We start from the raw sequence: 13,406 nt of genomic DNA, 5'->3' as shown, positions 1-13,406 counted from the left end.
ATGGACAGTAGGTTTAAAGTGCACACCAAATGCTTTAAATAACTTATTTATTAATTTCAACTTTTCTTCATATATAACACTACCGCCTCCGCAGCAGATACTCCATGTACATAAGACGTGTTGAAAAAATATCACAAAATGGCGGTATGCATAAGATGGTGGTTCAACTGTTCAATCTTGTCATTTAACATAAAATGGTGGATATATTTCTCTCTTGAATATCTGTACTCTCACTTTAAGTTATTTAAGCACTTTATGAAGTCTCTGAGAGGTATATCTGAGGTCTAACTAATAGTTCACTTGCTTAATTTGGTTGCAATTTGCAATATGCAGTTATCAGTAACTATTTGCAGATTGGTTGAGTATGATCTGGTATGGTTGTGTGCAATTTGGATTTCAATATGAAATTTGAATTTGGATTGTGAACTTTGTAGTATGCAATTGTATGGTATTTGCAATTGGTGGAACTGTAAGTAAACACACATATAACTGGTTCAGCATACAGTTATAATCACTATAATAACAGTAGGGATATTATATAACTGTTTTAAATACTTATTTTGGCCTCTCTGCTTCTATAAAACACAGCTCTTCGTGGAGTGAATATCTGTTCAGCTTCTCTCTCTGGTGAATAATAATTTCTAGCAGCTCCTGCTAGGGAATTTCCCACACAGGCTATGTGTGAGGCTGGCTGTGATTGGCCAAGACTCCTGCTGTGTGTGAAGCTGGCTGTGATTGGTCTAGACTCCTGCCTAGCAACAACTGTTTAACTCTATGCTTTCTGTTGTTTCTGCTGTGTTTGCACTAAAAATAAAATCAAAAGTTGATAGGGCAGACATCCGAATTGCTCGTTGCCATCACGGGGAAGTGTGATCGACCCCAGGGTATCTAGAGTCACCAAAGCGGCAGCAGGCCCTCGCCCAAAATGTTTCAGATGGTCAGATCAGCAGGCGCTTTCTCCAAATGTTTTTGAGGGTCACCAACAGGCCATCAATCATAATTTTTCAAGGCTGCGTATGATGCCCTCCTTTTGTGTAACAAAGGGTGTATTGGAGTGCCGGTTCCTTGTACATTTTGGCAGCCCTTTCACTTAGTGCATAGGCTTTATGAGTGTAGGAATCCCACTACCTGAACAATTGTACCACAATGTGAATGAGGCCCTCCTTTATGTGATATAAAGGTTGTATCGGAGTGCCTCTTTCTTGTAATTTTTGGCAGCACTTGCACTTTATATAAAAGTAAATATACAGCAAAGAATGTTTCCTAACAATTTTTCCTCCTTCTAAAATCGATTTTATCTTCGGTTTGGTGCATATTATTGTCAGTCTGTAAAAGTGGCGTACTAATCGGACAACATCATTCCCAACAGCGACCTTTGAGTCCAAGATGCATGCAGACATCCTCCCCATGCTGTTCCCGAACCATTTCGGTGGTGTTTCCATCAATTTCTGACCTTTTCCTATGAACCAGGCACCCTCCCCTCTTCAGAGCAGAGGGTGCCTGGTTTAATGATCGGGTTCTCCCATTGACTTCCATTATACACGGGTGCTCGGTAGAGTACCCGAGCATCCTGATGTGTTCGGCCAGAGCACCCGAGCACTTTGGTGCTCGATCAACACTAGTGAGTACACTAAAAGAGTTCTAGAGGAATCTGGATGTATTTCTGGAATGTAATAACATTACAGGTTACAGTTACTAGTATTCTTGAAAAGGGTAATGTATCCAGGGAGTTATTCTGATTGCCTGATTGGAGTCAGGAAGAAATGTTTTCCCCTAAAATGAGGAAAATTAGATTTGACCTCATGAGGATTTTTTTGCATTCCTCTGTATCAACTTTGCAGGATAACAGGAAGAACTGGATGAACAGATGTCTTTTTTCAGCCTTATAAACTGTGTTAGGCTACTTTTACACTTGCGTTCGGAGCGGATCCGTCTGGTGTCTGTACAGACGGATCCGCTCCTATAATGCAAACTCTTGCATCCGTTCAGAACGGATCCGTTTGCATAAGTTTTTTTCAGATCTGATTTTTCACTTTGTGAAAACTCAGATCCGACAGTATATTCTAACACAGAGGCGTTCCCATGGTGATGGGGACGCTTCAAGTTAGAATATACTAAAAGAACTGTGTACATGACTGCCCCCTGCTGCCTGGCAGGTGCTGACAGGCAGCAGGGGGCAGACCCCCCCTCCCTCCCCTGTATTTAACTCATTGGTGGCCAGTGCGGCCGGCCCCCCCTCCCTCCCTCCCCTATATTTAACTCAATGGTGGCCAGTGCGGCCGTACCCCCCTCCCTCCCCCCCCGTTTTTAACTCATTGGTGGCCCCCCCCCTCGCCCCCCCTAATTAAAATGACCGACCCCCCCATCATTGGTGGCAGCAGAGAGTTCCGATCGGAGTCCCAGTTTAATCGCTGGGACTCCGATCGGTAACAATGACAACCAGGACGCTACTGCAGTCCTGGTTGCCATGGTTACTTAGCAATTTTAGAAGCATTATACTTACCTGCGATGTCTGTGACCGGCCGGGCACTCCTCCTACTGGTAAGTGAAAGGTCTGTGCTATAAGCAATGTGCCGCACAGATCTTTCACTTACCAGTAGGAGGAGCGCCGGGCCGGTCACAGACATCGCAGGTAAGTATAATGCTTCTAAAATTGCTAAGTAACCGTGGCAGCCAGGAATGCAGTAGCATCCTGGTTGCCATGGTTACCGATCGGAGTCCCAGTGATTAAACTGGGACTCCGATCGGAACTCTACGCTGCCACCAATGATGGGGGATCTGGCCACCAATGAGTTAAAAACAGGGGAAGGGAGGGAGGGGGGGCCGGCCGCACTGGCCACCAATGAGTTAAAAACAGGGGGGGAGGGGGGGCCCGCCGCACTGCCCACCAATGAGTTAAAAACAGGGGGGGAGGGAGGGGGGGCCGGCCGCACTGGCCACCAATGAGTTAAAAACAGGGGGGGGGGGCGGCCGCACTGGCCACCAATGAGTTAAAAACAGGGAGGGGGGGTTTGCCTGGCAGCACCTGCCAGGCAGCCGGGGGCAGTCATGTACACAGTTTTGTGTCCGCCTGGCCGTGCGGAGCCAAACGGATCCGTCCAGACTTACAATGCAAGTCAATGGGGACGGATCCGTTTGACGTTGACACAATATGGTGCAATTGCAAACGGATCCGTCCCCCATTGACTTTCAATGTAAAGTCAGGAGTCCCTATTAATATACCATCAGATCGGAGTTTTCTCCAATCCGATGGTATATTTTAACTTGAAGCGTCCCCATCACCATGGGAACGCCTCTGTGTTAGAATATACTGTCGGATCTAAGTTTCACGATCTAACTCAAATCCGATGGTATATTCTAACATAGAGGCGTTCCCATGGTGATGGGGACGCTTCAAGTTAAAATATACCATCGGATTGGAGAAAACTCCGATCTGATGGTATATTAATAGGTACTCCTGACTTTACATTGAAAGTCAATGGGGGACGGATCCGTTTGCAATTGCACCATATTGTGTCAACGTCAAACGGATCCGTCCCCATTGACTTGCATTGTAAGTCTGGACGGATCCGTTTGGCTCCGCACGGCCAGGCGGACACGAAAACGCTGCAAGCTGCGTTCGGGTGTCCGCCTGCTGAGCGGAACGGAGGCCAAACGGTGCCAAACTGATGCATTCTGAGCGGATCCGCATCCACTCAGAATGCATTGGGGCAGTACGGATCTGTTCGGGGCCGCTTGTGAGAGCCTTCAAACGGAGCTCACAAGCGGAACCCCGAACGCAAGTGTGAAAGTAGCCTTACTATGTAACTCTGCCTGCTCTACTCTGATAAAGGGCATTTTCCAGGAAGGAGGTATTTGTAGATGGTTTAGGTGTTATCCTTGGAAGCTATGCTACATTGGCTGGTGATAGATATTCAGCATTATTTACTTTTATGGAAGAAAAACTAATTGCATGTGTTTTTCACATATGCTTTCTTTCTATCTCTTTTCCTTTTCTGACTTGTAACTGTAACTATCTGTTTTTGCCTATGTCTGTTGGAAAGAAATTAATAGAAAATCACTCATTTATAATGTACATGCATGCAACCATATTAGCTTTGCGCTCCGAAGACTGCAAATCTGAAAAATACACATAGCTTCTGTGTGCAATCTGTAGTCCCATTATGGAAATTGCTATTCTTTCTACTCTTGTTTTTTTTGCAGACAAGAATAGCAATTTGTATAATGGAACTGAGTTGCACATAGAAGGTATTTGTATTGAGTGGATCTGGTTTCCGGAGTGAGAAACGGATATGGTTGAGTTCAAATAGCCTAAAAACAAGATATTTTCTTACAGTTTCTTTTAGACAGACATAAGCACATGATGATTCCCTTTCATGTGGCAGGGAAAAAAACACGATTTTATTCAGTCTTCTTTCAAAGTGGAAAAGAAAGTTGAGCATCTCACACCAGCTCATGTAGTCTATCCATATTAACCCCTTAGTGACCAAGCCTGTTTGGGCCTTTATGACCAAGCGTTTTTCTTTCTTTTTTTATGGTCTCGTTCCAAGAGCTATAACTTTTTTATTTTTTCATCTATATAGCTTTATGAGGGCTTGTTTTTTACGGGACAAGTTGTAGTTTTTAATGGCGCCATTTTGGGGTACACATAACTTTCTGATTAACTTTTATTAACTCTTTCTGGGAGGGAGATGGGGAAAAATAGCTATACTGCCACTGCGTTTTTACATTATACATTTTTTGGCGTTCATTTTTCGGTACAAATAACATACTATCTTTATTCTCTGGGTCAGTACGATTACAGTGATACTAAATACTTATAATTTTGTTTACGTTTTACTACTTTTTTTGCAATAAAACACCTTTTATTAACCAAAAAAATTATTTTGCATTGCCACTTCACAAGACCCATAACTTTTTTTTATTTTTTTATATGGAATTGTGTGAGGGCTTGATTTTTGAAAGACGACTTGTATTTTTCATTGGTATGATTTTGGAGTAAATTCCGCTTTTTGATCGCTTGTTATTATGTTTTTTTTCGGTGGAAACTAAGAATAAATTCGAAATTCTGTCTTTTTTTATTTTTTATTTTTTACGGCGTTCACCATAGGGGATAATTTATGTAATATTTATGTAGTCCCGGTCGTTACGGACGCGGCAATACCAAACATATGGGGGATATTTTCTTTTTGCAATTTTTTTCATTGAAAAGCGTATTTTCAATGGAAAAAAAAGCCTATTTTTTTATTTTATGGAATTTTTTTTATTTAATAAATGTGTATTTTTTTTCTATTTTCTTTACTACTTAATAGTCCCACAAGGGGACTATAATATACAGTATTTTGATTGCTTTTAAAATGTAATGCATTATCTCTATAATGCATTGCATTTCAAAAGCAATGCTATTCGAACATTGACCAGCAGGCTGCGCCAGAGAGGCACAGCCTGCTGGAAGTAACTGAAGACAGGCTCGGGGCCCTGATCGGAAGTAAGGTAAGCTTCCTAGTACATCAGCACCCCGCGATCGCATTTTCGGGGTGCTGATGGGAGACAGAGGGAGTCCGCTCCCTCTGTCACCACTTTACATGCGGTGGGCGCCATTGCGCCCGGCATGTAAAGGGTTAAACAGCCCGGATCGGCACTCCTGCCGTTCCGGGCTGTGAGAGCCAGGTCCGCGCTCCCCGCTGCACGGGGGAGCCGTGCAGCGCTTAGACTGGGCCGCCGTAAAAACGCGGCGGCCCAGCCTAAGGCCCCTTAGTGACCGCCGTAAAAACACGTATGGGTGGTCACTAAGGGGTTAAAGCAATGTTGGCCCTATTAAAAGGCCTTTAAAGTTCAAACATAGCTATGGTAATAGCTAAACAATCTGCAACTAGCTTATTTCAAGCCTTTACATTTTTATTTTAATGAGAAAACTTGGGGGGCTTCTATTTCTATTATGGAGACCACCTAGTATAACTGAGGTGTATTTTAGGCTAGGCAATGTTCCTTTTGGTTTCTTGGGAAAATGTATATATAGCATGTCTAACATTTGGTGGCATAAGAAAGGCTCACCTTTTTTTGTCAGGAAAGGTAATTTGAATATCTTTCCCAGAAACCCAACGACAGAAATCTTTCCGGCAGAAATAATATATGCTATATATGTTTCCCATGAAACCAAGAGCAGCATTGCCAGCCCTGCAATACTATAGTTACATAATGAGAAAGAGTATCAACCAGAAAAAAATAAAAAAATAAAAATAAAATAAAAATATTTACACTGCTGAAAAAAATAAAGGGAACACTTAAACAACACATTGTAACTCCAAGTCAATCACACTTCTGTGAAATCAAACTGTCCACTTAGGAAGCAACACTGAGTGACAATCAATTTCACATACTGTTGTGCAAATGGGATTGACAACAGGTGGAAATTATAGGCAATTAGCAAGACCCCCCCAATAAAGGAGTGGTTCTGCAGGTGGTGACCACAGACCACATCTCAGTTCCTATGCTTCCTGGCTGATGTTTTGGTCACTTTGAATGCTGGTGGTGCTTTCACTCTAGTGGTAGCATGAGACGGAGTCTACAACCCACACAAGTGGCTCAGGTAGTGCAGCTTATCCAGGATGGCACATCAATGCGAGCTGTGGCAAGAAGGTTTGCTGTGTCTGCCAGCGTAGTGTCCAGAGCATGGAGGCGCTACCAGGAGACAGGCCAGTACATCAGGAGACGTGGAGGAGGCCGTAGGAGGGCAACAAACCAGCAGCAGGACCGCTACCTCCGCCTTTGTGCAAGGAGGAACAGGAGGAGCACTGCCAGAGCCCTGCAAAATGACCTCCAGCAGGCCACAAATGTGCATGTGTCTGCTCAAATGGTCAGAAACAGACTCCATGAGGGTGATATGAGGGCCCGACGTCCACAGGTGGGGGTTGTGCTTACAGCCCAACACCGTGCAGGACGTTTGGCATTTGCCAGAGAACACCAAGATTGGCAAATTCGCCACTGGCGCCCTGTGCTCTTCCCAGATGAAAGCAGGTTCACACTGAGCACATGTCACAGACGTGACAGAGTCTGGAGACGCCGTGGAGAACGTTCTGCTGCCTGCAACATCCTCCAGCATGACCGGTTTGGCATTGGGTCAGTAATGGTGTGGGGTGGAATTTCTTTGGAGGCCCGCACAGCCCTCCATGTGCTCGCCAGAGGTAGCCTGACTGCCATTAGGTACCGAGATGAGATCCTCAAACCCCTTGTGAGACCATATGCTGGTGCGGTTGGCCCTGGGTTCCTCCTAATGCAAGACAATGCTAGACCTCATGTGGCTGGAGTGTGTCAGCAGTTCCTGCAAGACAAAGGCATTGATCCTATGGACTGGCCCGCCCGTTCCCCAGACCTGAATCCAATTGAGCACATCTGGAACATCATGTCTCGCTCTATCCACCAACGTCACGTTGCACCGCAGACTGTCCAGGAGTTGGCAGATGCTTTAGTCCAGGTCTGGGAGGAGATCCCTCAGGAGACCGTCCGCCACCTCATCAGGAGCATGCACAGGCATTGTAGGGAGGTCACACAGGCACGTGGAGGCCACACACACTACTGAGCCTCATTTTGATTTGTTTTAAGGACATTACAACAAAGTTGGATCAGCCTGTAGTGTGTTTCTCCACTTTAATTTTGAGTGTGACTCCAAATCCAGACCTCCATGGGTTGAAAAATTTGATTTCCATTTTTTTATTTTTGTGTGATTTTGTTGTCAGCACATTCAACTATGTAAAGAACAAAGTATTTCAGAAGAATATTTAATTAACTCAGATCTAGGATGTGTTATTTTTGTGTTCCCTTTATTTTTTTGAGCAGTGTATATACACACACACACACACTGAACAAAAATATAAACGCAACACCATGAGCTGAACTCAACGATCTGAAACATTTTCTACATACACTAAAGACCCATTACTCTCAAATATTGCTCACAAATCTGTCTAAATCAGTGTTAGTGAGCACTTCTCCTTTGCCGAGATAATCTATCCCACCTCACAGGTGTGGCATATCAAGGTGCTGATTAGACAGCATGAATATTGAACAGGTGTGCCATAGACTGCCCACAATAAAAAGCCATTTTGAAATGTGCACAGTTTTGCCTTACTAGGGAGGGGGGGGGGGTGTCAGAAAACCAGTCAGTATCTGGTGTGGCCACCATTTGCCTCACACAGTGCAACACATCTCCGTCACATAGAGTTGATCAGGTTGTTAAATGTGGCCTGTGGAATGTTGGTCCACTCCTCTTCAATAGCTGCAGAATATCGGCAGGAACTGGAACACGCTGTCGTATACGCCGATCAAGAGCATCCCAAACATGCTCAATGGGTGACATGTCCGGTGAGTATGCTGGCCATGCAAGAACTGGGATGTTTTCAGCTTCCAGGAATTATGTACAAATCCTTGCAATATGGGGCCGTGCATTATCATGGTGCAACATGAGGTGATGGTCGTGGATGAATGGCACAACAATGGGCCTCAGGATCTCTTCACGGTATCTCTGTGCATTGAAAATGCCATCAATAAAATACACCTGTGTTCGTTGTCCACAACATACACATTCCTATACCATAACCCCACCGCCGCCATGGGCCACTCGATCCACAACGTTGATGTCAGCAAACCCCTCGCGGGTCAACAAAGATGAAACGTTAAACTGGCTAAGACCATTATGTATTTAAAGGATAACTGTCACATTTAGACCCTAATTTCAATTTTCATATATGTAGTTACTAATAACATGATATTCCAGAATTAGTTACTATTAGACTGACTTACCCCATATTTAATAAGATTCAGCCCTTAGCAAGCAGTCTGCATAAAACTGCAATTTCACTATTCAGTTAAGATGGCCGCTGATGCGGCTAATCCCGCCTGCCCTCACTAGCCAGTGACAATAGGGTTAAATAAAGGGTTAATCTCCTACAGCACAAAGGGGTCCTCTTACCACATGTTGCTTTCATTTATACACTGAGCAGACGGCAGATCTCCCTTCCCTGTTGTGCGCTGCTTCCACTCTGCATTCTCCAGCTCTGCTGAGTGAGGGAGCGTCTGCCAAGCGCAGGGACAGGGAGAAGTGCACACAGCCCAGGCACTGTTATCAGCTGCTGGGGAGGACCTGGCTTTAATCATTTACTTACAGTCCCTGGCTGTCAGTAATGTGACCTTGCACACTGCGTGCTCCGTCCTTCAACAGATAGACGGACCATGCCTAGCAACCCTATTTTAAGCACAGGTAAAAAAAGGCAGTACAGGGAACAAAAATGTGAAATTAAGGGGTAATTGAATACTCAGTGAAAAGTGACTTCTGTTCTTACTAGAGCTATCACAACTATGCCAGATCTGTTTTGAAAGAAAAATGCTGAAATAACTTTATTGGGGATCTGTCTTTTTTATTACTGCAAGAATAGTTTTGTAGACTCTACATTTGCTGTTACCTGAAACATAACACAATAGAGACTAGCAGAAGCAGTGTGAACAGAGTGTAACAGACACTGACAACATCAAATGTAGATGCTTCTTCGTTTATACGATTTAGCTATAATAAATGTGTTTCTTCTTTTACCTTATAAGGAATACATTGACCATTTCTACTGCTCTTCACCATTTACTGTAAAACTAAAATGATATTGATAGGAAACAAAGCTGGACATTATATTGTACTTACTTGGAGATTTTCTGCACAGAGTCTGGGAATTGGCAAGCAGATGCAATAACATAACCCTCATCTGCAGGAATAACACAAATACCTCCTTTGCTCATGATTTCTGAAACACATTAAATACATTGATTGACTGCCATGCTAAATTGGATATTTTAATCCTAGTCAATAATGTATATCATTAAAGTGGAATCATCACCTTTTATAGTAACAAAGCACTTACCTACTATTTTCTGAATTGATGAGATTTTCTTTGCAGGAAGGGTGTACAGCATGTGCTTCATTAGTGGATTCTTTAGGAAAGGTTCACCCCAAGGAAGATGAGGTGTCTCCACAGTCCCATTAAGCATGGACGCCAGAAAGCAGTAGAAGCTTATAACACCAAAGAGTACACCGAAAGCAACAGTGTATTCCCAACTTAGAATAGCAAGAGATTGCAATAGAATCATTATGAGCAAAATCTCAAAAGTTAAGGAATTTATGAACCAAACTTTGTTTAGCATGATCATACATATGGTGATAAAGCCATGTAATACAAGAAAGCATATTATCCCCAGTGCTACATAAAACTCCTTCACTGACACATTTAAACACAAAATTCTCACAATTCCAAAGGTTATCCACCAAATTCCATAAAAGATCAAGGCACTACTCTCAAGGGTTTTACCAGCAGACGCCGATAGTAAGCCAGCTATGACAACCATAATTCCAACCACAATGACCAAAATGAAGCTAGCTTCTGTTATATATATGATAGAAAAGACTGCAAGAGTGTTAAATGCATGGCCAATAGCTTCCACCTCTTTAAATCTAAAGGAGTCAGGATACAAACAGAAGAGGAATTTTCTTCGCTTTATCTTAAGAAACTGAAGGCAGGAATTCATTATTTCCATTAGACCATGTCTTTGGGAAGTTTTGAATTCTGCCTTTGATAAATAAAGTCTTAGAAACATGTAGACTGCTGAAGCTATAAAGATAATTAAATTAATCACTTGTGGTGCAGTATGGTTAATTCCACTTGGAAGGGTTAGAGAAGCACAGTAAGCAGCAAAGAGTAATGCATATAGGCCAAAGTATACATTTTTCACAGACATTATGCAAGCCAAAATTCCAAAAAGGACTGCAAACGCAACCATGAATGGGAGAGGAAGCAATCGGTCATTTAATAGGTTTGGCTGATTTAAAAATGAATATCCCTCTGCAAATTTTAGGATGGACAGAAAGCTGAAGAATGCTGCATTTAATATGTCTGATGCACAAAATGAGGCAACAGAGACTATGAGTTGGTACATTGCTGATGTGAACATCCAATGGGCTTGGCCTAGGAACAGATTACTAGTCATTCCAACAAGCTTTCCACAGCCTACACCTGATGACACCATATTAGCCATAACTCCTGTCACAATAAGATGATTTCTTGATAAATAGTTTTTCGAATGGACACAATTCTCAACCTGCTGGACAGTTTTTCTTTTAAAGATATTCCAAAATCTCAATGCCACAAGATACAGACTGATAGTTGTAACAATCATAAAGTTACACCCAATACCTGAAGGACCAAGTGTGGCATCATGGCACATGGCCAGCACATGGATGTTAGCAAGACCTAATGCAAAGGCCATAAGGGATAGGGGCCCTTTTTTCTGAAGTGTCCCAACACATCCTATTATGAGAAAGGCACAGGAAATGGCAAGCAAGCCAGGAAATATTGCTTCACAAAACTCTGAAGCTGAAACAATCCTGTTATCTACTAAGAGTTGTAAAATGCCAGAATTGCTCCACAGTGCTGACACAGTCATGCATAATGTTAGAACCAGAGGATCAGGACTGAATTGTTTCAGAATTCCTAAAAGAAAAGGCATAATAAAAAAGGCACATTAGAAGACTTATTACCTATGACTGAAATATCTTGATGTTTTAACCACACAAACCCAAAAGCCATTCAAGTCATATACATCCATTTATGGAGACAGTAACTCTTGATATCTTACATGCATTTACATATATTTCATGATTACTATAATTCTTATGTGTATGGCTGCATACAATCCATTACAGTGCATACTAAATTCATGCTTGTGGTTTAGAAATAATGATGTCTCCTTTTTGTTACATTAATTGCTTGTGAGTTTTTCTGTATGAAAAGCACAATTTCATAGAAGCGGCTGGATGGCTTGCTGGTTTCTACAGCTACTGCTGCAATAGCTCCTATAAAGATTCATATCATTGTGAAGTATGAAAGGAACACTGTGGAACAATAAGAAAGATTTTACTATTAGGGTTGACTTAAAGATGGGTTCTAGAAGGATGAAGAAAAGACTGGTCGACCTTAAGAAATCCAGTATATAGTCAAGGCCAAGATGTCCCCTATATGATCACCCCCTTACATTTAATGTATTTATTATGTATCAAAAGATTGGATTTATTGAGAGGCTTGTGTGTTTCCATAATGTTGGTCAACTATTTTTTCTATACAGCGATATACTTCACAACAAACCAAAAGTGTCTTTTGTAAATTTTCTTTATAAGAAACTCAAATTCATATAAAATACTGCTGTCCCCTTTTAAAGAGACACTGTCACCATTTTTTTTTTATAAAACTATATATTGCAGTGAAATATTACAACTTCTAATTATGACTAATTAAAAAAAATATAAAATTAACTGTGTAATGGGAGTGTGCACTCCATGTAAACAGCCGACTCCTCTGAAAGAGTCACCGCCAGAGCTCTGACATCACTCCCCAGAGCAGGAGAATATAGTTTCATTCTAGGAGCAGCAGGTTCCAGCCCAGTCCTTTACATAGTGCTTCATTAGACTACTGCTCTGCAGGAGGAGAGATGCTGGCAGTCAGCAAAGCAGGCTGCTGGGAATGTGTTAATGTATAAGAAGCTCCTCCCCCACCTTATGTGAGCATTTGTCGAGAGCCCTGGTCTACTGCTGCTGACACCACTGCTGGCTCCCCCTCCTCCCCCACCTTATGGGAGCCTTTGTAGAGAGCTCTGGTCTACTGCTGCTGACATCACTGCTCGCTCCCCCTCCTCCCCCACCTTATGTGAGCATTTGTAGAGAGCCCTGGTCTACTGCTGCTGACACCACTGCTCGCCCCCCCCCTCCTCCCCCACCTTATGTGAGCATTTGTAGAGAGCCCTGGTCTACTGCTGCTGACACCACTGCTCGCTCCCCCACCTTATGGGAGCCTTTGTAGAGAGCTCTGGTCTACTGCTGCTGACATCACTGCTCGCTCCCCCTCCTCCCCCACCTTATGTGAGCATTTGTAGAGAGCCCTGGTCTACTGCTGCTGACACTACTGCTGGCTCCCCCTTCTCCCCCACCTTATGTGAGCATTTGTAGAGAGCCCTGGTCTACTGCTGCTGACACCACTGCTGGCTCCCCCTCCTCCCCCACCTTATGGGAGCATTTGTAGAGAGCCCTGGTCTACTGCTGCTGACACCACTGCTGGCTCCCCCTTCTCCCCCACCTTATGGGAGCATTTGTAGAGAGCCGTGGTCTACTGCTGCTGACACTACTGCTCGCTCCCCCTCCTCCCCCACCTTATGTGAGCATTTGTAGAGAGCCCTGGTCTACTGCTGCTGACACCACTGCTCGCTCCCCCTCCTCCCCCACCTTATGTGAGCATTTGTAGAGAGCCCTGGTCTACTGCTGCTGACACCACTGCTCGCTCCCCCTCCTCCCCCACCTTATGGGAGCATTTGTAGAGAGC

At 43.4% G+C, this 13,406-nt stretch overlaps 1 protein-coding gene across 3 annotated transcripts in view; it reads right to left on the bottom strand.

The window, feature by feature from the left end:
• Positions 1-13,406, bottom strand: part of LOC120977724 — a 660,911-nt gene that overhangs the window by 352,093 nt on the left and 295,412 nt on the right. The window contains exons 3-4 of one of the 3 annotated variants that reach the window (XM_040405797.1): positions 9,906-11,528; positions 9,689-9,788 (exon numbers count right to left, since the gene is read on the bottom strand). The exons of the other annotated variants lie outside the window; for them this stretch is intronic. Of the exons in view, the coding sequence (XP_040261731.1) occupies positions 9,689-9,788; positions 9,906-11,528 (1,723 nt within the window). The remainder of the gene's footprint in view (positions 1-9,688; positions 9,789-9,905; positions 11,529-13,406) is intronic. 3 annotated transcript variants of the gene reach the window in all.

This window comes from Bufo bufo, chromosome 8 (genome assembly GCF_905171765.1).
Source record: "Bufo bufo chromosome 8, aBufBuf1.1, whole genome shotgun sequence".
Taxonomy (NCBI): Eukaryota; Metazoa; Chordata; class Amphibia; order Anura; family Bufonidae; genus Bufo; species Bufo bufo.
Note: the sequence above shows the minus strand (reverse complement) of the source record. Positions and strands in the feature narration are given on the sequence as shown.